The sequence below is a fragment of the Erpetoichthys calabaricus genome, chromosome 7 (genome assembly GCF_900747795.2).
Source record: "Erpetoichthys calabaricus chromosome 7, fErpCal1.3, whole genome shotgun sequence".
Lineage (NCBI taxonomy): Eukaryota > Metazoa > Chordata > Cladistia > Polypteriformes > Polypteridae > Erpetoichthys > Erpetoichthys calabaricus.
In genome coordinates, this window is record NC_041400.2 from 26,870,268 (window position 1) to 26,896,010 (window position 25,743).

At 40.0% G+C, this 25,743-nt stretch overlaps 1 protein-coding gene across 1 annotated transcript in view; it reads left to right on the forward strand.

Annotated features, from left to right (window-relative positions):
* Positions 1-404: 404 nt before the first annotated feature.
* The window catches only part of ugcg (UDP-glucose ceramide glucosyltransferase), a 107,525-nt gene continuing 82,186 nt past the window's right edge, over positions 405-25,743 (forward strand). The window contains exon 1 of the mRNA XM_028804908.2: positions 405-589. Coding sequence (XP_028660741.1) covers positions 492-589 — 98 coding nt within the window. The 5' untranslated portion in view covers positions 405-491. The remainder of the gene's footprint in view (positions 590-25,743) is intronic.

A 25,743-nucleotide genomic window follows, 5' to 3' on the forward strand; every position in this document is an offset into this window, starting at 1 on the left:
AGATCACGAAGGAAGGTGCGTGTAGTTTCTTCCCTTGACCTTATAGATGCAAGTTATCTGACAAGCCTGTTAACTTAGTTGTTCGTCAGCACTGCCCTGCCTGTCTCCCAGCTTGTTCTATACGTGACAACAACCGCGTCGTGCGATCCTTTTCGCTCAGACAGTGCGTATACCTCACACCACAGACCAGAGTCCAGACACCGCCAGGTACAGTCGACGCCACACACTCTAACCCTCTGGGTGAATAAGGTGGGCGTGGCAGTGTTTGTGCGTGACCTATGTTCCGCAGACCGCGCCTTCTGCCTTATCGCAACGATGATGGCGCCGACTCCCCCAATCGGCATTGAGCTGTCCCTCCCACTCGTTCCTGTAACCGCCTACTCAACTGATCACACCCCCTTCCATTCTTCACCCCGCCCCGCTTGCGGTGTCTGCTGAAGCAAGGCTGTCTTCTCACATTCAAGCGGCGGCGATCGGGAATATTACTAGAAATGGCCCTGGTGGAACTGGCCCTGCAGGGGCTCGCCATCTTCGGTTTCATCCTCTTCGTCGTGCTGTGGCTGATGCATTTCATGTCCATCATATACGTGTAAGTCATGACTTCCTTTGTTTCGCTCGCTTTTCGTTTGGCATTTTTGCGCGCTCGTGGGGCGTTGTGCTACTGGGAGGGAAGAGAGCGACAGACCCAGCAAGCGAGACAAGTGTGTGAGAAACGGAGGGATGAGGCATCAGGCCTCCGCTTGTACTGTCAGCGTGCGTAACTCCATAGCTGTGCCGACTGGAGATTGTTACCCTAGTAACACGGCTGGAAAGACGGGGACCACCTAAGCAATCTCCCACCGGATAAAAACAGTAGTTTAAAGGGAGCACTTGATAGGGAGGGAATGTGGAATTCCCATTGTTGCTTTGTGGTGCTTTCTGTTAAAACTGAAAGTTTTCTCGACATAATTAGCTGCTGGTTGACGCAGGCCCTGTCAAAAGATGTAATTCACCGCCAGCGTGTTTCACTGACCGATCATCCCAAGAGGTCTGAATAAAGGACCTCGGTGCTCGTCTTCTTGTGCTCCTGTTACTACACCCTCATCTTGCCTTCTGGTTTTACTGACAATGACAAAATACGGTATCCTTCTGCGATCTCATCAGGAGCGTAACTCTCTTTTCATTCTCAGTTGTGATGCTTGTTTTCCAAGTGACCGAGAAATGCTGACTCGTAATTACTGACCAGGGGTCGCGTCTGAAATTCTGACAGGACGTGCACTGAGTTCTCTGATTTCCTCTGCAGTCGGACTGGCATCCTTCCTTATCGATTGCAGCATTTTAACACCTTGTTTCGATAAATGAAGGAGGGTGGTGGGGCTGAGTGATCTCTTCCGTTAAATAAAAGCCAGCCCCATTGAATTCATCCCAGTTGTGGAGACACTCCTTCCCCAATTCTTGAATTAAGAGGATTTGAATGTATTTCTGGCGTTTATAGTCACGATCTTGTCATGTGAACCCAGTTTATTCCAGCGAAATGAGTGGATGACACCATAATGGGTGTGTGTGAGAAGTAGGACGCAGCATCGCCACATGTGCCTGGCTCTCTGAGCCAGAATGGGGCAGTGGGCAGTGCAGCGCAACCATCTGCATCATATAGGGAGGAAGGTTTTGGTTTTCATTGCCTAGCAAAATGCTTTTGGAGGCGAAATTAAAAAAAAAATCAGACAACATTCATATTTATAGCATCTTCCTCCTCCTTAGCAGACTACCTTAGTTATTGGTGCTGAATTTAAATGTGTACATAGCACCTGCAGGATTTAAACCAAAGAATCAATCATGATTTCTACCATCTCTTTGATTGCCTTTTCTGCCAATTGTTTGAATTTTACACTGTTGTCCCAATGAATAGTTTGTCATATCACAGTTCACCACATCTATCTAGTTTCCCATTACCACTGCACTACAGCATTCATTCTGCTTCCCTAAGCCTGGCTTATAATTCTGATTGCAATTCATGTCTTGCTGCCAAAGCAGAACATTACACTCTTTTGAAGGTGGTTGTGGAGACACACACAACGCTATGCTAATAGGTAAAACAGAGGTTTGCCCCATAGAGTCTGTTCCTCCTGTGCACAAATCATGACACATTAGTAGACACTAAAGACTTTATGGGAAGCTTGTTAAGATTGTGTGCAGTTTTGATGGTGGTTGGACCAGGACTGACCTTCAAGTGGATTCTGCTGTCACAGGCAACAACCCCTGGGGGTGCAGAAATAGAAAAAGTGAATTCATAAAATGAATGAATGGATCTCAAATTGGAACAAATCAAATTCTGTCTTAGAGGTTATGTCAAAACCTTTTTAATTATGGCAGGAATTTGTGAATATTATTTTAACAGAAGTATGCTGGGTCTGTGATTGTCTCTCTTAAGTTTTTAATTGTTTTTTTCATATATAATGGTTAGATTTTTTTTATTTAAGTTTTTGCCCGTGTCTCTCTTCTTTTTCTCTTTCCTTTGAGTGGGAGTTGAATCTTGTTTTGCTTTATTTTTTTCTTTATTTTATTTTTATTTTGAAGTAAACAGTTGTGTCTGTTATATTGTTATTAAATTTTTGGTTGAGTAGAATGCCATATAATTTTCCACTTTGCAAAAAAATTAAATGGATGGATAGATGATTAAAAGTAGTCAAATAACTGCTAGTGTGTTTTCTCCTTTACCTAACAGAGTAGGAAATAGCATATCTATAAACAGTGTTGTAGGTCTATGTATGTCTTGCTCCTTCAGTTATTTATATATTTGCATCCACTGTTTACTCAAGTGTATTATTCTGATATCTGCCTATCTGTGGCTTCCTCACAGATTCAGAATCTGGAGTTCAAATCCAGGCCAAGGTGTTGCCTGTTTTTGGAGTTTGCACTTTCTCCTTGATGTTTTTCCTCAGGGTTATCTGGTTCACTTCATACCTTTTAAAGACATGTATTTTAGGTTAATTGGCTGTATGCAGGTGAGTGATAAGGGTGTGTGTGTTGCTATGAGGGACTGACAGCTTGTGCCCAGTGCTGCTGGGTATTGGCACCTTCCCACAACCAACACTCTGTACCCTAAACTGAATGATTTGAGATATAAAATGAGTTAACGGATGTCAGTCCGAGTAATATGTTTAGATGGTTCAAAATAATAGTAGTGTGCAAGCTCTCTGTGTAATGTTTTGAAAGTCACTATCAGAAATGTGGTATACAAAATATAGATTAACTGACAAAAATAATATATATAATTTTTAAGTTTGCATTATGAAAGAAGTATAGATATATGCTTTAAGGTTGATTGATGCCTTTGAATTGCTTCATTGTGAATAAAGTTTGTATGTGTGAGTGTAAGTGCCCTGTAATGGACATTAGAATCCCTTCCAGGATTGGTTTCTGGCATGAATCCAGTCATGGTGGGAGTGATGCAAGTTAGAAAACAATCGTGGATAGGGTGCCAGTCCACTACAGGGCCAACTCACATTCTGACGACTAGTGGAGCAACAACTACATTTTCTGACTATTGTCAGCCTGTTGTAATGATGTTGAGCCGAAGCCACGTGACTGGCGATTTTGAGGAGCAGACCATATGAATAACGGGCAGTTGTGCCTAATAAAATAGCAAATGAGTGTATGTTGACAGCAGATCTCAGCATATTAAGTATGAGTTTCTGTTTGGCACCAGGAATTATAACATATAGAAGCATATGAGAAAAAAGCAATGACAAAATAGTATTGTGGTGCAATTGCAGCAGAGTCATCTTTTTGTTTATGGCAGAAACACAATGAAATAATGTTGAAAATGTCTGTTGAGTTCAGCTAGCAGGTTTTGTACCATTAGTTATACGTGCCAGAAATGGGAATTTGATGTATGCTGTTTAAAAAAGTCTGAACATGTAGTGGTGAGGGGGATATGGGAACCACACCGCTTTTAACGATCTGCTTAGAGTAAAGGACTCTGCAGACTTTGCCCTTGTTATCAGTATAATAGTGGTTGCATTCTTTGAAATTAGCGTAGCCCATTCTGAACAAGTTGTTAAACTCATGAAGTCAGTTTTCTGTTTGCTCTTTGACTTTGTGCCACTATAATGCTGCTTGCATTTTTTTGGACAGTAATGAAAGTCTTTTTACACCTTTTTTAAATTTTGCTATACTAATTTGGTACTTAACAGCTGGCATTAAAAGCAAAGCATTTCATCTACTACAGTGTGTTTGGAGGGAAGATGATTGTGTAAATATGGAACTAATCCTTTGTTTTAATATGGTGTGAATTTGGCTTCTCCAGCCCTGGTTTGAAAGAACACTTCTTCACATTGTTGACTTGGGACATCTGTTTCCATGGGTTGTTTAAATAATTACACAATAACATGATATTACACTCCTACCTTTATGCCACATTAGTCATTCTGACATATCATCGTGAATTTCTCTTTTTTTAATTACTCTTGATTTAGCAGATGCCTTAATCTTGTTCAACAAGGTTCATAATGATGTTAAATTTGATTAATGCAGTTCGTGGTTGGAGAAAATATTCCATCAGTATTGGGTGTAGTGTGGGAACAAACACAGTAGGGAACTGCAGTTCATTGCAGGTTCCACTGACACCCACACCCACTCTCTTGTCACCCAGACTTTGGAATGTGAAACCAAAATGAGGGTAACCAGAGAAAAATCCAGACGTACATGGAGAAACATGCCAACTCCACACAGACAATGAAGAGCACTATACAAAAAAATGAACAGAATGATGGTTTATCATATGAGCTGTCCTGACTTCCTTTGCGTAATAGCATGTGAAACCATAAATTTCAACTTCTGTTAATTGGTGTTGATAACTAAAAGAAAATATAAGTTTTTGAAATATGTAACCAGACATTAGAAATATCAGAGTAAGAAAGGTTTAAGTCAGTCCTGTAAATTTCCTGTTATCTCCATTCTTTACATTGCCTTTTTCAGTTTGAATTGCTTTTATCCTAATTGATGTGAGGAAGGACATTTGTAAACTGTTCAAAATCTTCTCACTTGTCATTTACATTATTTTTAAATTGCCTTCTAATGTAATCCAATCCAACCCAATCTTCAGTCTTACATTTTATTTGCAACCTGTCACATGATTTCCAGATCTGTTTAATTTAGTTTGGTGCTGCAAACCAAAGCCTGGCCTAGTAGAATTGGGAACAAGCCAGAATCCTGCACTGAATTAGGCACTATTGATTGATTTGCACATTTTTTTAGATGGTCTTCATTAAAGGTGATATATAAACTAAAGATCGACTGAATAATTCAGACCTATATAGCTTTGTTAAGGACTGTCAGCCAAAAAGCACCCAAAGCCTACATGCCCACCTGCAACTGCACTTCCAGTGACATGCAAGCAGTGTAGTCACAAGCTGCATAATGTAAAACCATAAGGCTGCAGATGAATATTCCTCATTAACATTTCTTACAAGTGTTTGGAGAAACTTAGCGATACTACATAAAACTGAAGAACCTTTGCTTCAGCTTTTCAGAAGGGCTGATATCCTGGCCAGGGTTCAAAGCTATCACTCATACTTTTATAATGGGACAGGCTGGGTCAATCCAAAAAGTCAGATTACATAAGTATGAAAATGGGTGGTTGGAAAATCTTGTAGAAATTGCAATTTTTTACCTTTCAAAGCAGTACTAAGAAAAAAGTAGACAAGGTTTAAAGTGGTAACTGGTGAGTGGGGACATACTTTTATAACGGGACAGGCTGGGTCAATCCAAAAAGTCAGATTACATAGGTATGAAAATGGATGGTTGGAAAATCTTGTAGAAATTGCAAATTTTTACCTTTCAAAGCAGTACTAAGAAAAAAGTAGACAACTTTTAAAGTGGTAACTGGTGAGTGGGGAAGCAGAACAATGCTGTGAGTGCCATTGAAAGTTTTCAGATGCTCTGCCTGCCTGCTGTCATGTTGTAAATAGAGATGGGCTCCCTGTTAATAAAAGATAAAGCAACACATTTAGTCCTTTTTTGATTGCTGCTGTCTTTCTCTGTTAATTCATTTTGTTTTTCACAGGTGTGGTAAGAATGAGTAATTCTTTCTTTCTTTCCTTCTTTCCTTCCCTTCCCATTGTCCAGAGTTAATATAATTAGGTTTGTACAGTTTATGTATGTCCTTAAAACCAAACCTGATGACAAGGCACGCGTTACTGAGGAATGTTTTCTTTGGAAAGGGAAGGTTGGTATTTAGCTTATGGTAATTTCCCTGTTCAAAAGTGCCTTCATGAAGAAGCGTACAGGAATGTGAGCGGAGCCACAATTTTGCAGGATGACTATAGCAGTATGTGCCCAGCATGACTAAAGAGCCTGGCTTGTGCTTGCTTGCATCATTGAAAAACCCCAGGGGATTTGAGAAGTCAACATGTGACTTCCATTGACTCACTCCAGAGAACATTTTCTCAAACTGCTGTTACTCAAGCTTGATTACGTTTCATGTTGTCCCTCCTTGCCACGTCAATTGAGAATGGGGGCGTGTAATAACCTGGAATTGTACTTGTTAGGCAGTATTGTTTAGTGGCAGGGTTTAGGTTCACACTGTGACACTGAGCAAGTCACTTGACCTGCCTGCGCTCCAACTACAAAACCAAAAGAAATGTAACCAATTGTATCATAAATGTTTTAAGTTGGCTTGGATAAAGGCATACGCCTAATAAGTAAATGTGAATGTAAAATGTAAATATTATATACTCTTTGAAGAACACGTTGTTGCATTCCTTAGGTTGTGCATCAAACGAGACACACTTAAGCATGTCCTTGATTAGTCTAGACAGTTATGGCGGTTGGATAGGTTTGGCTGTCCTAGATGTGAACCTTTTTAATAAATGCTCTAATGCATGTTTACATATTGATAATATCTTATACACATGGGTGGTAGTCAGTCAGGAGAGTTGGTTTTATAACTGGGCCAGTCTGTGAGGGTTTATCTTTGGGCACTCTGGTTTTCTTTCCACATAACAAGGACTTGATAGGTTAATTAGTAAATATGGGCATGTGTCTGGTGTGCTGTATAATGAAGTGGGCTGGCATTGTGCTTGGAGCTCTCGTCCTTACAAGGCATAAAAGGCATTTTCTATTCTGCATGTTATAATACTGTTATAAGACTTGTGGGGAACAAATCTTATTCTGGCAGCATCGTTTGTAATGTAGAACTGAGGCCTGGATCTCTCACCAACCCATAACAAAGTCCATGTTGCATGTTAGTCTTGTAAACCTCATGCTGAATGTCAGGTACAACTCCACTGACTGGCCAAGCTACAAGAAGTTTTACATTGCTTCACAAGGTGTACAATGAGTTCTCCAAAACAGTGGATAGATAACATGCAAACTCCACGCAGGGGAGACTCGGGAAGCGAACCTGGGTCTCCTTGGGTCTCCTTACTGCTAAGCAGCAGCTCTACCCACTGTGCCGCCAACAAAGAATGTCATTTTTGGAAACAGGAAAAGACTACTACATCTGCAGCCACGAGAACCACCACCAGATTAGATTAGAACTTTTCAAGTAACACAAAAATTTTATATTTTTCCACTGTGAATAATAATATTGGTTAATTATTTATAATGCCAGAAACAGCTTATGAAAGGTTACAGATTTCAAATTTTAATTATTACATATTTGTTTCTTTAGTTTTTTTTTTTTTATGTTTTTCCACTGTGAATAATAATATCTGATAATGCCAGGAACAGTGTAAGGAAGGATACAGATCACAATTTTTAAAACACATGCTTCTTTAAGTATTACATACTTGTTTCTTTAGTCTTTTTTTAATAGGAATATCCAAGTTTCATAGTGAACTAATATGAAAACAAATATATTTAGTAGACTACTTTTTTATTTATTTATTTTTTAATTTGGCATTTCATTTTATTAGATCTTAGATATGAGGTTGTGATTTTTATCAAACTCTGTCTGAAAAGTCTTTTTAACAGTGAAAATTATTTAGCAGTTTCTGTTATCTGTGCATTATTCATGTGAGTGTGGTGTGGTATAACTACGGAGACCCATCTTTCCTGGAGAGATTTACATGAAATTCAAGAATTTTAAGCATCACAATTTTATCGGGGTCTGTCAAGAACATACCAAGCGCTATAAATTTTTTAAATCTGAAAAGACTTGTTTAACATGATGTGAATTCAGATAAGCTGCTTATGAACATTTGTGATATGCTTAGATGAGTCACATTCCATTAGACTGTATTGCTGCATTGGAAACGCACAGATGTTTCTGTCCACAACTTTTCTGAGCGCTTTTCTTATTGGTGAGCTTCTCGGATCACATTGGTCATTTGTACTATATTAAAAAAATGCAACTCATTTCAGCAAATATGCTGCAGGACAGGGTGGGATTTGTAGGTATACATGAGCAGGTACCTACAGATATGGGCAGGGACTTTTGGGACACTAACATACTTGGTGTTGCCATTGTACATAACCAGTCATCGCTGCGGGGCAGCAAACTATTAGAGTACTCTCAGTGGCCTGGATGTCTGTTAAGTGGAAGCAAAGGAGGAAATGCCAAAGGTTGCATTTCCTTGGAAGGAAACATGTTGTAAGTCGCCTTAGATAAAGGTGTCAGCCAAATAATAAATGGTAATTCAGAGGCTTGGTCATTTTGGGTGAGCAGAAGGCTTAGGGATGTAGTGACGTCAAGTTCCAAGAAGAAAGAAATGAAACCTGCATTTTGTAAATATTGCTATCTGACAGTTTAATTACAGTAATCCCTCCTCCATCGCGGGGGTTGCGTTCCAGAGCCACCCGCGAAATAAGAAAATCCGCGAAGTAGAAACCATATGTTTATATGGTTATTTTTATATTGACATGCTTGGGTCACAGATTTGCGCAGAAACACAGGAGGTTGTAGAGAGACAGGAACGTTATTCAAACACTGCAAACAAACATTTGTCTCTTTTTCAAAAGTTTAAACTGTGCTCCATGACAAGACAGAGATGACAGTTCCATCTCACAATTAAAAGAATGCAAACATATCTTCCTCTTCAAAGGAGTGCTTGTCAGGAGCACAGAATGTCATATAGATAGAGAAAAGCAAACAAATCAATAGGGCTGTTTGCTTTTAAGTATGCGAAGCACCAAGGCGCAAAGCTGTTGAAGGCGGCAGCTCACACCCCCTCCGTCAGGAGCAGACAAAGAGAGAGAGACAGAGTTTGTTTTTCAATCAAAAATCAATACGTGCCCTTCGAGCTTTTAAGTATGCGAAGCACCGTGCAGCATGTCATTTCAGGAAGCAGCTGCACAAAAGATAGCAACGTGAAGATAATCTTTCAGCATTTTTAGACGAGCGTCCGTATCGTCTAGGTGTGCGAACAGCCCCCCTGCTCACACCCCCTACGTCAGGATCACAGATAGTCAGCGCAAGAGAGAGAGAGAGAAAGTAAGTTGGGTAGCTTCTCAGCCATCTGCCAATAGCGTCCCTTGTATGAAATCAACTGGGCAAACCAACTGAGGAAGCATGTACCAGAAATTAAAAGACCCATTGTCCGCAGAAATCCGCGAACCAGCAAAAAATCCGCGATATATATTTAAATATGCTTACATATAAAATCCGCGATGGAGTGAAGCCGCGAAAGGCGAAGCGCGATATAGCGAGGGATCACTGTACTTTTAAATGGCAGTCTTTTGTGCAAATAATGTTCCAGGCTCCATTTTCTTGCACCATCTTGCAAACACAGATCACCACTGAAAACCAACACATTATAGGTTTATAGGTTTCTCATGGAGCGCAAACGTGAATATCAGCAGAGTTTCTTTGAAGCCTTTGTCGAACTTCATAAAGTGTTCAACTCAGTTGAACGAGCTGCCCTGTGGGGACATCCTGAGACATCACGGGATCCATTCAAGGTTGCTGGTTATCATGGCCGGCCTGTACACTGGTACTGTGACTGCTATGCAGAGTGGAGGCAGAACCTCTGTATTTTTCCCAGTTGATTCTGGAGTTCGTGAGGGGTGTGTTTTTGCTCCTACTCTTTTCAATGCTTGCATGGGTGTTGGGCAAGGTTGTGGGGTCACGTGGCTGTGGGGCATCTGTTGGCGAAAAAAGATTCACTGATCTTAACTTTGCTGATGATGCTGTGGTCTTCGATCGGGAGTCCTGAATGAGGCACATTACCTGTATTGTGATGTAGCATCAGATATGGCACTACAGCCATGTGGCGTGATTCCCAGAGGGTGATCCAGCTCCCAGGATCCTCATTGCACCCACAGCACCCACATAACACCTGACTGCAGCAGATAGAGGGTAATTTCCGAGAGTGGGACCGGACTGTATTTCTGCCTAGGGGGTTTGCCAACCAGGAACCCAAGCTGTTTCGTTGTTTGGTGGGTGCAGCAACAGGCTGAACCAGTGCATGCTTCCCAACCTGAACTGACCTGATAGGTTTATAGGGTCATTATTGTTTCATGTAGGGTGGACAAGGAAATTCTTGCTTGCCTATACCAGTCACCGCATTGCCATTCTCAAGTCTATTAGTTTGGGGTCAGTGAAGCTCCATCCACTGGAGAGCAATAGAAATGGCATAGTGTTTGTTCATAGGCTAGGCAGAGGATAAATATGAAACCTGATTGAAATGGTTTTTAAAATTTCATTTGCCAGCCACTGGCTTGTAGTTAAGCAGTGAGGTTGAAGGTGAACGCTCAGGGCATACTGATGAGGTTAATATTGAGACAGAGTAGAAAAACAGAGGAAAAATGAAGTCTTAGAAAAGCTATAATGGTTCAGAACTTCATGCATGGGTTGTTAAGAGGTCAAGCAAATTTATGGCTGTTTTTATAATCTGCTGGTTAGTGGCATAAAAAATATTTATTACATGATTGCACTACCTCACAATGATAATATTGCTTTAACAATGTTACATTAAAGCGTCGGATATGCAGTTTCATTTACAAACGAGAGTTCATAATCTTAAAGTGAATAGAACAAGCTCAGAATAGGCTGAATCTGGATTTTGCTCAAACGCCTCCATAGACGTGCTTCCCTACTTGGGCTCTCTGTTGCCATCTGTAGGCAATTGAATGGCATACCATTACTAAACTCACTATTTTTTTAGGGTTGAAGGAAACTAGAGTGTATCCTAGCAGCACTGTGTGCAAGGCTGGAAACCGACCCTGACTAGGTGCCAAGTGAATCAAACTTGAAGATGCTGGTGGAAAATAGAGGGAATTGTGCATTTAAGAATGAATACAGGAAGCGCTTCCTTGCACAAAGGGCATCTTAACTGCCTTGTGTTTTTATGTTCTTTTAACTGGTGGAGAACATCCTGGTAAAGCAGACATTCATAAAAAATCAAATACAGTTTTAAAGATTACCTTTAAATTGCCTCATGTAGTAGATAATTTAAAATATTCTTCAGTTGTTGCATAACAGTATCCCTGTATAAATGTATAGTAATTATATACTAAAACGGCGGTTTTCACCCTGTGTAGTATGTGAGCAGGTATCAAGCAGTATGACGAGGGCAGTGCACTTTTAAATTGACTGTTAGTTACACAGTAGCTGAACCTGAGTCTCCATACTTGATTGCTACAACAACAACAACAACAACGTTTATTCCTATAGCACGTTTTCATACAAATGATGTAGCTCAAAGTGCTTTACAAGATGAAGAAAGAAAAATATAAAAATAACATTAGGCAATACTAAGTAACAAAGAATTAAGAATTAAGTAAGGTCCGATGGCCAGGAGGACAGAAAAAACAAAAAATCTGCAGGGTCTTTGAAGCCACTAGACCACCCAGCCCCCACTGGGCAGACTGTAAGCTGTGAGACTTCACTTTGGCTGGCTGCATTCTTGTCTTCCGTGTCCACAAGTAACAATTCAAAGTCTCCCACTGAGATAACAGCTCCTTGTTGTACCCCATCACTTTGACCTGATCCATACTGGGATCAAGATTGTATGGAGACCATGCACCATATTTTGTGAATGACAGCATCTTAAAAGGTGATAGCTCTCTCTTTTTTTTACCCCCTCCATGCACACAAGCTTTCTACACAGTCAACTGTTTTTCTCTCTGTTTCACTTTCAGGTTCAGAACACCATATTTTCAGCTTTGGTATGCCTGTTTTATGTGGCATAATGTTTAGAACAGTTTTAGAAATTGGCAGACTAACACAGAAAAACATACAACAAGAAACAAAGGGAAAGCTAAGAAATATTAATAATAAAATACACGTCTAACATTTCATTCTTAGTGTTGGGTTAGTTTTAGTGGTAAAGCTATTGTTTCAGACAGAGCCGCCAATATTAGGTTACCTTCATGCTTCCTTAAAATCAATGGAAATAGTTTATATTTATTTATAAGAAATAAATACAGGAATAGGCTGAACATCCATCCATCCATTATCCAACAGGGATGTCCTACAGGGTCACGGGGGTCTGCTGGAGCCAATCCCAGCCAACATAGGGCGCAAGGCAGGAAACAAACCCCGGGCAGGGCGCGTGCACACACACACACACACACACACCAAGCACACACTAGGGACAATTTAGAATCGCCAATGCACCTAACCTGCATGACTTTGGACTGTGGGAGGAAACTGGAATACCCAGGTCTTTTAACTGTGAGGCAGCAGCGCTACCCACTGTGCCACCGTGCCGCCCTAGGCTGAACATAGAAGCAGAAAGTTATTGTAGACTTTTATTTCTTTTCAAACCACAGTACTATTCTTACATTAAAAATAATTCACGTCTTGGCATACATATGAAAAATGAAAAGACACATCCATACAAAAAACTATTTGTGATCCCCTGTTATAATCCCCAAATGCACTATGGGTGTTCATTGGGGTGGGGTGTCTGGGTTGCTTAATTGTGCCTAGTAAGAGTTCAGTATTTAACAATTTTAGATTGAAAACATGGTGTTACTTCAAAACATTTTAACTCCTGGAGATGGTATGCCAAGATAAAAGGCCGTGTACCCTTGGCCTAGAGATACCACATGACATTTGATCACATATGCAGCAGTATTTTGTTATTGCAAAGCATTTGTTTTGATTAAATAGGTCTACTATTGCACCAAATCCTGCTAGGTGGCCACTGTTGGCAATAACCAGTGTGATAAAGGTGCTATATGAGCAGTGACCTGACATAGACTGACACCGGAGGAACACGTAAAATAAATAAACTTTTTTATTTTTCTTCACCTGGGGGCCACGTTTTCCCCGTGTCCCTCAGGCACAACACAGTCCCACAAACACACAAAAGCACAAGCACAAATCTTCTCCTTTAAATCCTCCACTCCTCCCTGGCAGATTTGTCTCCTTCCTTCCGACTCTGGCTCCTCGAGTGGTGGCTGCTGGCTCCTTTTATAAGGCACCTGGAAATGCTCCAGGTGCTTGGCCCATTTCTGGCTGCACTTGCGGGTGTGGCAAAAACACTGCCCATAAGGGCTCAGCAGCTCCTTCTGCAGCACCCCCTGGCAGCGCCTGCGGATCCCAACAGGGCTGCACCAAACTCCAACTCCCATGAAGCCTTGTAGGAGTCCGAGGCACTGTTGCAACCCAGGGGGGTTGCCATCTAGCGTCCTGGGGGAGGTATTGGATAGCCCATGCTTGCTCCCCTGGAACATATACTGAAGGGACGTCCCGGCCCGGCATGGGCCCTAGGCGTCTGCCACACCAGCTTTGGCTTTATATCATGGGGGTGGCCTGACTAGATGGTACAACATTTTGGAGGGCCTTTGGCCTAAAACAGTTTTAGAATCACTAAGCAATATAACATTCATTTGCAGTCTGTTCTACCCCCTTTGAACCTGCTCTTTTTTTGGTAATCCCTTGCGTGTGAATAACTTGTCACATTCGATTTAACTGTAAATGTATATGTTAGTGATGCATCCAGGCAGAGTAGGTTAAGGAAGGAAGATCAGGGTTCACCCTGAGCTGTTTGTGCCAGCACTAATCAGGTCCACATCTTCACAAAATATTTTATGAAAGCATATTGACTACGTTAGCACAAGAAAATAGCTTGAATTATAATCTCTTGTTTTGATTTATAGATGTGGAGACTTGTACGGTAGCAAGTACAACATATTTTCCTGGCACGTTGTATTTATTTCATCAGCCAAACCATCCTAACACTTCAATACAATACAATACAATACAATACAATACAATACAATACAATACAGTTTATTTTTGTATAGCCCAAAATCACACAGGAAGTGCCGCAATGGGCTTTAACAGGCCCTGCCTCTTGACAGCCCCCCAGCCTTGACTCTCTAAGAAGACAAGGAAAAACTCCCAATAAAAAACCTTGCAGGAATAAATGGAAGAAACCTTGGGAAAGGCAGTTCAAAAAGAGACCCCTTTCCAGGTAGGCTGGGCGTGTAGTGGGTGTCAATACAATACACAGAACAGAACAAATCCTCAACACAGTATAAAATAAAAAGTTTTTTTTTTTTTTTTAGAAGTAAAAAAAAAATAAAATAAAATTTTTAGAAGTACGGAGCAGAATTTAACAGTAGATGATATCACATAATAAGATTTGGATATTTTTAGAGTCCTGGAGACCTCATCCATCAAGCTGCCTCCCCCATTTGACAATTCCACGGGTGAAACAGAGCTGAGCCAGCCAATCCGATGAAAGGACCCCTCTTTCCTACGATTCCTGTGATCCTCCATCAGGGATGACTTTACCTTAGGCAGGAAAAACAACTTGGCAGGTGGGCCGTGGATATAGATATATGCATGTGCAGTAAATACCTGCTGTGGACTTTACTTCTTGATTCAATTCTATAAGTTCAGAGTTGACACAGTTGTCTGTAGATGGCAAAATGTAATAAGCATACTTCAGGTAGCACTTTGAACATTGACTACTACTTAAAACGAACTTCAGTTCAGTTTGCATCAAGTATGCCGCAAACTCACAAATGTTGAGGCCTAAGCTGATTCTTGCAAGTTTAATCAGTGCTTGTAAAATGCAAACCAGCTGGGTACAGTGTTGAAAACAAGCGAAAAATTAAAAAGTGCAACATCTGCTGGGTGTGAAACTGTACACTGTGTGAAGTTAAAGTGTGTTATTTTTTTTTTTCTAAAATTAATTTCTTAAAATTCAAATACTATTCACATCTGATTTTGTTTGCTCAACTTTGCATTTTCAAATATCTTCAGTTCTAGTAATTTCATTTATATTTATTTGTACTATAGTCTTTACATTCAAAACTACATTCTCTAGTATTTCAGATTCATCGATTCATTCATCTGATGTCTGCTTTTATCATCCATTCTTTTTCTTTTTAGCATATTGTCCCATCCATATTACTAACCGAGAATGCTAAACCGGATGGACGCAGGGACATCCGGCCATGGGCCGTAGCCGCAAAAAGACGTACTGCGCAGGCGCCCCAAGAAATGAGGCTCTGCGAGAGGCGGACGCGACCACAGAAAAAAGGAGTGAGCACAGAAAAAAGGAGTCAAAGAAATGAGGCCCCGCGACCACAGAAAAAAGGAGTCAAACGCAGGTGACGCACAGCGCCGCACGAAACCCATTGCACACGAAACTAGCACACAAAAAAAAAGAAGCCGCTCGCGCCCACCTGCAAGCCAACCCCCTACAGGCACCGGACGGGACACACACAAAGAGGACGATTCAACAAGCCCCTGGCACACAAAAAAAAGAACCCAAAACAACACCACCCACCCTACAAGCAACGAACGGGACACACACAAACAGGAGGATTTGACAAGCTCCTAACGCAACAAAAAAAAGAAGCCGTGAGCGACACGCCAGGCCCATTAGAGACGAGACATGGCACACGAAACGTTCACAAAAACGACGAATCAGACGCACAAACACACTAACATCAATAAGAAGTGACACCCAAAGCCCCATTTCTAAAGGAACCGTCCATATTAAACATACGTCATCTCAACACCTTCACACTAGGCAGCATAGGTGGATCTCCTTACAATAAAGCACTATTAACCGTTCAACTGCAGAAAAGGCTCCATATTAACAGTGAGTGCGATCTTCCTTATTACTTATCCATATTTCGCATGCTGAGGAACAAACAAGTCATGAATACACGCTCACGGGTACAAAACGATTCGGCTCGGATAACGGGACCAAACACACGAACCCGCATGAAACAACAAAATACACGGCGGTGCATCTGCATTACATCCTACAATAGTTCATTTGATTTTGCATCTACCGGAGTAAATATCATGTCACCAAAAGGCAATGACCCATACTGCTTTCGCGTATGTGGACAAATATTACATCGCATTGGAACAGTGCACCCTGAAACAAATCAAGAACACAAATATGCACAAATCATGTCGGCACCTACAAAGCGATTCTGAAACCGCGGAAGAAAAAAATGTCTCGGCTCCAAAAACACGTCACTCCTTATTCCAAATACCGGTCCCAATCATAGAAACATCGGTATCCACTATGACAATTCACAGTAACAATGCACGTGACATCCGTCTTGCCACACTATTAATTATAGATGAATGTACAATGGCATCCAGTCACTTACTCAACACCATTGATAAACTTCTACAAACGTTGATGAAAAAGAATATTCACTTTGCGGGAAAGGTACTTTTATTAGGAGGAGATTTTAGACAGTGCTTAACTATTACTCCACTTACAATGCGCTCAGCTATTGTTCAGTCCACCTTAAAATACGCGGACAATTGGCATTGCATTGATGAATAATAATATTCCCTTTGGAGTAAAGGTACTTTTATTAGGAGTAGATTTTAGACAGTGCTTACCTATTGCTCCACAAACCATGCGCTCAGCTATTATTCAGTCCACCTTAAAATACGCGATGACGTCATATAAACAACACGAGACCGAACTACAATACATATACAGGCGCGAGACCTGATTGGTGATAATACGAAGAAACGAACAGTCTGCATATTAACAGTGAGTTCGATCCTACTTATTACTTATCCATATTCCTGACGATAAAGATCAAACAAGTCATCAATTCACGATCACGGATACAAAACTAGACGGCTCGAGTAACGGGACCACAAACACGAACCCGCATCAAAAAAAAAAACTTCACCTCGGCGCGCTTCTAAAACCAAGGAAAAAAAAATGTTACGCGAACAATTGGCTTTGCTTTCTAAAGATACACTTGGTACAAAACATGCGATTTCCAGATCCCGAATATAACAATTGGTTATTACAACTAGAACATTGTACACTCACCAATACAGATGGACTTCACCCAGATATTATTACAATTTCTCAACCCTTCATCTGCGACGACTTACTTACGGAGATATTTGGAACAGTGGTCTCATTAGACCAAATGCCCCTTTTAACACAACGCACTATATTATGTCCAAAAAATATTAATGTTGATCACATTAATAACCAGGTCATTTCATTACTTCCTGGAGAGGCACGGTTCTTTCTAAGCTCTGACAAAGTTGACTCTGATGACGACAATGAACATCTGAATTTCCACTTAGAATATTTGAACACTATTAACCCAGCCGGATTAACACAACACAATCTTAGCCTTAAAAACGGAACAATAATCATGCTATTAAGAAACCTTAACACTAAACAGGGTTTATGCAATGGCACACGTTTAGTCGTCAACACCATGACACACAATGTTATTCAAGCAACAGTTCTTACAGGATCACATTCTAACAATACTGTTCTCATTCCTAGAATTGACCTTACGAGTTCTGACCTAGAATTACCTTTTACATTGAAACGCCGACAGTTCCCCATTAAACCTACATTTGCCATGACCATCAACAAATCACAAGGACAAACCATGGACAAGGTTGGCATCTACCTCTCTGAGCCCGTTTTTGGACATGGACAACTTTATGTTGCCCTCTCACGTGTTCGACGTTCATCTGACGTTACAGTTAAAGTTATAAATGCTCCATGCCAAGGAAGACTCATTCAAGGACAGGACACCATCTTTACTACTAATGTTGTGTACAAAGAAATATTCCAATAAACCATTACTCTGTGCCAAACACTGTATTTTTGGCTTTCTATATGCATCATCCACACCTGCACACTATTCTATATCTCATTCATACATCTCACTCTTTGTCATGCCCCAACGCCAGGGGTTGGCGAGCGAAGCGAGCAGGGGGCGGAGCCACCTAGTTTCCTTCTATTTCTAATGGGAACCTCTGACCTCTGCTTCTGCTCTTTGTAGAATTCCAGTACAGACGTACAGTGTGCTTTATATCATTCACTGTTTTCCATTGTTCTTTCTAATTTGTCTTCTCCTTCTAGTCCAAAAAGGATTATTATTGTTTTATAAAGTGGTCTTTAAAATTTTCCCATTCTTCCCCTTACTTTTTTCCACATTTATAAAGTGGTCTTTAAAATTTTCCCCTTCTTCCCTTTACTTTTTTCCACATTTCCTGGACCTCCACATCCTCCTATGAGGCATGAGAGACAGGTTCTGTTTCATGGTAATTCTTGGGCGTTTTACATCTTTACTAAGCTTTCCTTTGAACATTGTCAGTTTGGTCAGGAGAACATCATGTACACTTAAGCCATCCTGAAATTCATAATTCTTTATCTGATATTTGTCTTGGATTTTACTATTGATATACAACCCCAAATCAGAAAAAGTTGGGACAGTGTGGAAAATGTGAATAAAAAAAGAAAAAAGCAAGTTATAAATTCTCCTCAAATTTTATTTCATTGCAGATGGTATGAACACAAAATAATTCATGTTTTTTTTTGTCAACATCATTTGATTTGTAAATAAATATCCATTCTTGCCATTCAGGCTTGCAACACATTTCAAAAAAAGTTGGGACAGTACAGCATTTACCACTTTGTACAGTTCCCCTGTCTTTTAACAACACTTAAAAGACATTTAGGCATTGAAGAAATCAAGTGACTAAGTGTTGCAGGTGTTAGTTTGTCCCATTCTTCCTGCAAACAACGTTTTAGGTGCGCAACAGTACGGGGTCTTCGTTGACGCATTTTTCGTTTCAAAATGCGCCAAACATTCTCTATAGGAGACAAATCAGGGCTGCAGGCAGGTCAGTCAAGCATCCGCACCCTCTTCTTACGCAGCCATGCCTTTGTTATGCGCGCAGTATGTGGTTTGGCATTGTCTTGCTGAAATAAGCATGGGTGTCCCTGGAAAAGACGTCGTCTTGAAGGCAGCATTTGTTCCTCCAAAACTGAGATATACTTCTCAGCATTGATGGTGCCATCGCAGAAGTTACCTTTGCCAAAGGCACTGACACAACCCCATACCATGACAGACCCTGGCTTTTGGACTTGTATCTGGTAACAGTCTGGATGGTCCTTTTCCTCTTTGGTCCGCAGCACATTTCTTCCAAAAAAGATGTGAAAAACCGATTTGTCTGACCACAATACACGTTTCCACTGCACAATGGACCATCCCAGATGCCTCCGAGCCCAGAGAAGTCGACGGCACTTCTGGACACTATTTATGTAGGGCTTCCTTTTGGCACAGTACAGTTTTAGCTGGCATTTCCTAATGTAACTACGTACTGTAGTGCTTGAGAGTGACTTCCTGAAGTAGTCCTGAGCCCACGCAGATATATCATTTATTGATGAATGACGGTTTTTAATGCAGTGCCGTCTGAGGGCTCGGAGATCACGGCCATTCAGTTTAGGCTTGCGCCTTTGGCCTTTGCGCACGGTAATTTCTCCAGATTCCCTGATTCTTTTCACTATGTTATGCACTGTAGAGGGAGAAATGCCCAAATCTCTTCCTATCTGTCTTTGAGAAACGTTTTTCTTCATCATTTCAAAGATTTTTGCCCGCACTTGGTGGCAAACTGGCGATCCTCTGCCCATCTTTGCTCCTAAAGGAGTAGGCCTTTCCTCGATGCTGCTTTTGTACCGAATCATGATTGCAATCACCTGTTAACATCACCAGTTTCAAATCACATCATTATTTAGTTATTATACCTCATTACTACCCCTTAATTGCCCCCATCCCAACTTTTTTTGGAATGTGTTGCAAGCCTGAATGGCAAGAATGGATATTTATTTACAAATCAAATGATGTTGACAAAACAAAACATGAATTATTTTGTGTTCATACTGTCTGCAATGAAATAAAATTTGAGGAGAATTTATAACTTGCTTTTTTGTTTTTTTATTCACATTTCCCACACTGTCCCAACTTTTTCTGATTTGGGGTTGTATGTGATATGGCACTTGTCTTGTGCTGGATGTGGGTTCACCACAACCAGATATTGTTTTAGTAAATTTGCTTGTCCCAGTAGCTGCTTTCCATCAAAATTTTGCATAATAGCTTTTAATAGTGAGGACCACCACAAAGCAGTTATAATATAAACCTTATTTTATGTAATAGTATTTTCAGTGAGCACTACCACATTGCATATTTCCTGTTCTTATTTTATAATCCTTTTTATCCATCATATTTCAGGCTTGTGGTTTATTTGGGAGGCAGGTACTCATCTTGCTTATAATCATTACAAAGTATCAGTTTCATAACGTGGCTAACACAACTAAGTAACAGTTGAATTACAGCACTGAAGAAATGAGCAAAGAGAGAGTTGTAGCTTTCTATGCAGACTACCAGGTTAAGTGCACAAAAAAAGTGAATCATTTGTCTTGGATAACTTGACTCAACAATTTCCCCAATATATTTTTTTAATTTTTTTTTTTTTTTTTAATTTGCCATGAAGCTTTCACTTCATAGCCATTTTGGTTATTTCAAGTAACTGCCTTCTGACATGTCTTAATTCAAGTAAGATTGGCCATTTATGTAGTGCCTTGACCATAATGTTGTTGTTCACCTTAATGCTTAGTCATTCATGGAGCTAAAGAATGTTGCATTGAGCCAGACTGCCAAGATAGGATTTCACTACAAACACTGCCTTTTTATTCTCTATACCTGTTTGTGCTTTTGTCCATATTAGGTTTGTCCAAAGAAATTAACCATTCAGCACTTTAATTATTCAACTATCACCTACTTAATTCATCACTGCTTTTTGCACTGTATGTCTGTATCTTAAAACAAAGGTCAGGTGTGTCCTACAACACATCTGGTCATAGAACAGAAGTCTGAGTCTTGTGTTCTGATTGAGTCACTGCCCGCTTTGGTCTGTAAAACATTTCAGTATTGATTTTTTAGTGAAGTGCTCACTGTCAGGATTCTTGTCTCATTACTGTAAAGAGCTGCACTTTTAATTGAGCTGACTTTCTTTGAGTATACACATAATAGAGTTCAGTCAGTCAGACATGTTTGTTACCCCCTTACCCCCCATAAGCATATATTTCTAGTAACTTCACTTAAAATATAAAGACTTTGCAGTTATTTACAGTTCAAAAAAATATACCATTTCTGAAAAGGCCAGAAGCTCAAGAACTATTTAAACAAACAACAGTCCCCCCCTTAAGCACACCACAAGGATTACAAAAAAGAAGAAAACCTCTGACTTAGCAGTCATAGTGAAAGTCAATAACCATTTTCTTGGTTTTGCTGATGTTGAGTTGCAGACAATTCTCTTTGCACTAAGAAGCAAAGTTATCCACCTAACTCCTATCCTCTGTTTCACCCCCTTCTCAATATACCCCATTACTGGGTAGTAGGCTGAAGTTTAATTATGATATTATTACCCACTTTACTTTTTTTTACTCTTTAGTGACAGTGAAAATGATCCAAATATTTGCCGGTTGTGACACACAGTTCAGTGTCATTTTCAGATTTGCTTGATTTGTTATTCTGTTAGATGCAAACAAACCACTCATTTAAAGGCCTGTCTTTCAAGCTTAACCTTACTGGTTTAACTCGGCCTACATGCCAAGACTTGCTCACATTGACGTCGTACCCCCAAGACATACATTAGTGGCTTTGTATTGTGCAATCGCTGGACAATTGAAATGTCAGGCTTCCTGTTTTACTAACAAAACCCTAACCTGCTCACTGCAGATTATGAGTCATTTTTCCCTTGACAACACATGGAAGTACATCAGGTCATTTAAATGTATACATACAGTATGTGTACAGTATATATAAATCTTTTTTTTTGTCTTCGTGATATTTTGTGATATTCCTGATGTCAATTTTGTCTACCAGAATTTCTTGAAATAATATTATGTTAAAAACTATAAATATGACTTTAAATTCCTAATGGCGTCTCATTTACAACGTTATTGTTTCTGACATGAATTCTCAACCAATGAATGACACTCACTTGGGGAAACAAGTTAGGCAATATGCTGACCCCCTGAATTTTCAAGTAGTCTTTGAACTGAAGTTGCTAAATTGATCATTTAATATGTTACTCACTGTGGGTTTTATTCTATACATTTATCACATGTGCCTGTTCTGTACTTGGCATACTACAGACTAGTCATCAAAGTGCCAGAAAGTGGCAACATGTCACATGTGTGTTGGACGTGCAAATGTCACTGTACTCCATACCCTTGAACTGGAACTACTACATTTTGGACAGTGATAGTATTATTATCAAAGTGAATGTCTTACTGTTGCTGTTCAGTGCCACAACAAACAAGAAGGTAGTGAAATACAGAACTTAATTTTAATAGAAACAAAAATAGGCTTACCTGCTGTATACCATACTCCTGTTTCTGTTGTCCCATTATCTGTAACCGTATAGGAAAAAACCACCCTGAAAAAACTTGCAGAGTTGTTCTAAAGCTTAAAATTTACAATTATATTTAGAAAATATAGCTACCACTACATTTCTCTTAGTGCAATCTTCCATCGTTATCTTGAACTAATCTTCATTAATTTGTTAAACTTTCTATTCTGTTTCTATGTTTCTTTCTTTTTCTTGTGATGAGGGGTGTTAACAGTCTCTAAACCGAATTACTTTGCCAACTCTAGTCCCTTTGAGAAGGCAGGCTGAGTGTGTACAACAGCTAGAGCTGGTTTTCATGGTTAAGACACGATATGACTCTTGGGGATCAATTTCTTTGGCTTATGTATGAAAAAGATGTAAAGATAACTGATCACACTTAAAGGATGTGTTGATGTTACTGCTAGTGAGCCAAGGGATTTGGGTAACAGCGTAAAAGTCTGCAGGTAGCTTGATAGTTTTCACAGACTAACTTGTCTATTTTGTGTGACTGTGGTATTTAAAACATTTCTTCAAATTGCACAAACTGTATGAGCCAAGAAGGACATTTTTGGGATATGTTTGTTCTCCATTGTGGGCTAGCATCCAAATCAGGTTGGAAGATGTCACTAATTTTAATCATACTGTATAAGATCATGAGGGGCAGGAGTCTGTCTTGGCAGTTCTGGACATTGTTGAGGGTTCTGGGGACCATCTCTGGATTGGACACCAGTCAGGACCTTCATATTAACAATTTAGAGCTCCTTAACCAGTGCATGTTTGAAATTATGAGAGGAAAACCACATGAACACCAAAAGAACAAATGCCTAGATCTACGTGCCATGCTGCCTAATATCAATTAATTACTATCAGTTTGTATCATGGACAGGTTATCACCTTGGTGCTACTTTGTTATTTTAGTGGAAAAATAGAGCATCCTTCTAGCATTTAGCCCACTCTAACCACCTCTCTTGTCTCTATAAGATTGCTTGAGTGTGTGCATCAGCATGACTGCACAGTTACCATGTGACTGAACTATAAATTCCAGAGCAAGCAGAGATGGACTCCATAAAGTTAAAGTTCATTTGATTAAAAACTATGCAAGTAAGCAAACAGCTAACCTGCCTGCTGTTTTCCTGTACTGGGTGAATTTCTCTGCTTTCTGTTCTAACTTATGAATCCGCTTCCTTCTTCAGGGGAATGCTCATTTATGACATTTTATGACTTCTGGCACCTTCCTACAACTGTTTATGTGGAGTATCGAGTCCCTGTAGCAGGCCTGGAGCCTGTGAATGACTGACTTAATTATAGCTTATGGTGGTCTAGTAGAACCTCTATCAGGTTGCCCCAGATTTGTTCTGAGTGAAGGCATATCCATTCAGAACACCCTGGGGTGTGTAACAAACAGGCATAAACAGGTGACATTCTGAACTGGTGCATATGTGCGGTGGTATGCTAGCCTCTGATTGGGCAAAAATTACAAGATATAATCAGTAGCCTGATCAGCTTAGGTTACATTTCCAGGTACTGAACTTGTTTATCCAGTCCTAGATAAAAACTGTTTTTTTTTCTTTTCAGTAGGAAGTACAGCAGTTGTTTTGTGTTTGCTTACTTTTATCCACTGTAGCCCAACACACCTATTACTGCCTGACACCTTTAAGTATGACTTTATTGGGACACTCGTACCACTCGCTTCAGTGGAAATGAGGACCCAGTGTCGTTGAAGATTTATACATCACATTGCACATCCCTTAACCCATTTGCAGGTTGTGGGAGCACCACAGATGGTTTCTCTATGATTTCTTTATGACCTCTCTCCATCTCTCCCTGTTCGTCACAGCTACCTGAGAGTCACTGAGGTGTAAGCCCACCCACTCATTAATATTGTTCTCCTCTCTCTTCTTTTGACTGCCAAACTTTCTCTGGCCTTGTAAGATTGTCTTTGCATGACCTGATGATCTAGTGATGTGGCCCTATCTCTCTATTATAAAAAAAATCCTGGGAGAGAAAGACTAGGGAGACGAGATGTGATCTTCACGTGAAGATCACGGAAGACACTTAAAAGACCTACAAGACGAAAAAGATTGGCCACGGAGCGTCTTGCGGGGACCTTAAATATGAGACTTTGTGCCAAGAGATTGACACAGGACCGTCTCGCGGGGACATAGAACATGCAAGACACGCCCTACTTACAACCAATATCAAATAAGACCACGGGCAGCAAAACACTCAGTCGTGTAAGGGATTTGAGCACACACAGATCCAGGGCTCTCAGCGCATAGAAAGCGTATAAGGACAATACATTATAGATGAAACGTCGATGAGTAAGCAAAGAAGAAAGAGCAGCATGGAGAAAAGAGACTCAAAAGTGTTGGAGAGAAAAAAAAATGCAAAAAAGAAAAAGAATAATCTAGGTGCAAATTCAGAAAATAAGGAAAGTAATAATCAGCCCGGAACAAGTGGAGTTGAAAAAAAGCACGTCTAATTGGGCTCAGAATTAAAAGACAAAGAGTAAAAGACAAAGTAGAACTTCATAAAGACGTTCAACAACGTTGCTGCTATACACATGTAGAGCAGGTTAGAGATTATGAAAGCAGTGGAATTCGAAAGACTCAAAAAAAACGGCGCAATACAAATGCAGAGAAAGTTAAAGAATATGAAAGCAGGAAAATTAGAAAGTATCAAAAAAAAGAAAGTAAAGATCGCAGTAGCGCAAACAAAACTGAAATCATTACTCGAAAAAAGAGAAAATAATCACCATGGACCAGGTATCATTGGAAAAAAAGCAGGACAAAGCGAGGAATGGAGATCGAATATATGGACATAGGTGATATGTCAGAAGTATGTAAATATTGTAAGGCTTTGAAGTTTAAGTCAGAGTATTTCAAAGACGGGGTTTACCGCACATGCATTTATTGGTTACTTTGCAAAAAAAATTATTAACTACTGATGATGTACAGTAGATCGTTTTGTCTGTGCTGAAATTCCAAACAGAGAAACCTATCCTGAATTATGGTACAAAGTCATTAAATTCATGTATCACAGACCTCATTTAAAAGATTCAGCATGTCAGGACTCGAAAGATTCCAAATATTGTTTTTAATGAAGCTCTGAAATAAAAGTGAAACTAATGAAATAGCAACAATTCAAAGAAAAAAGAA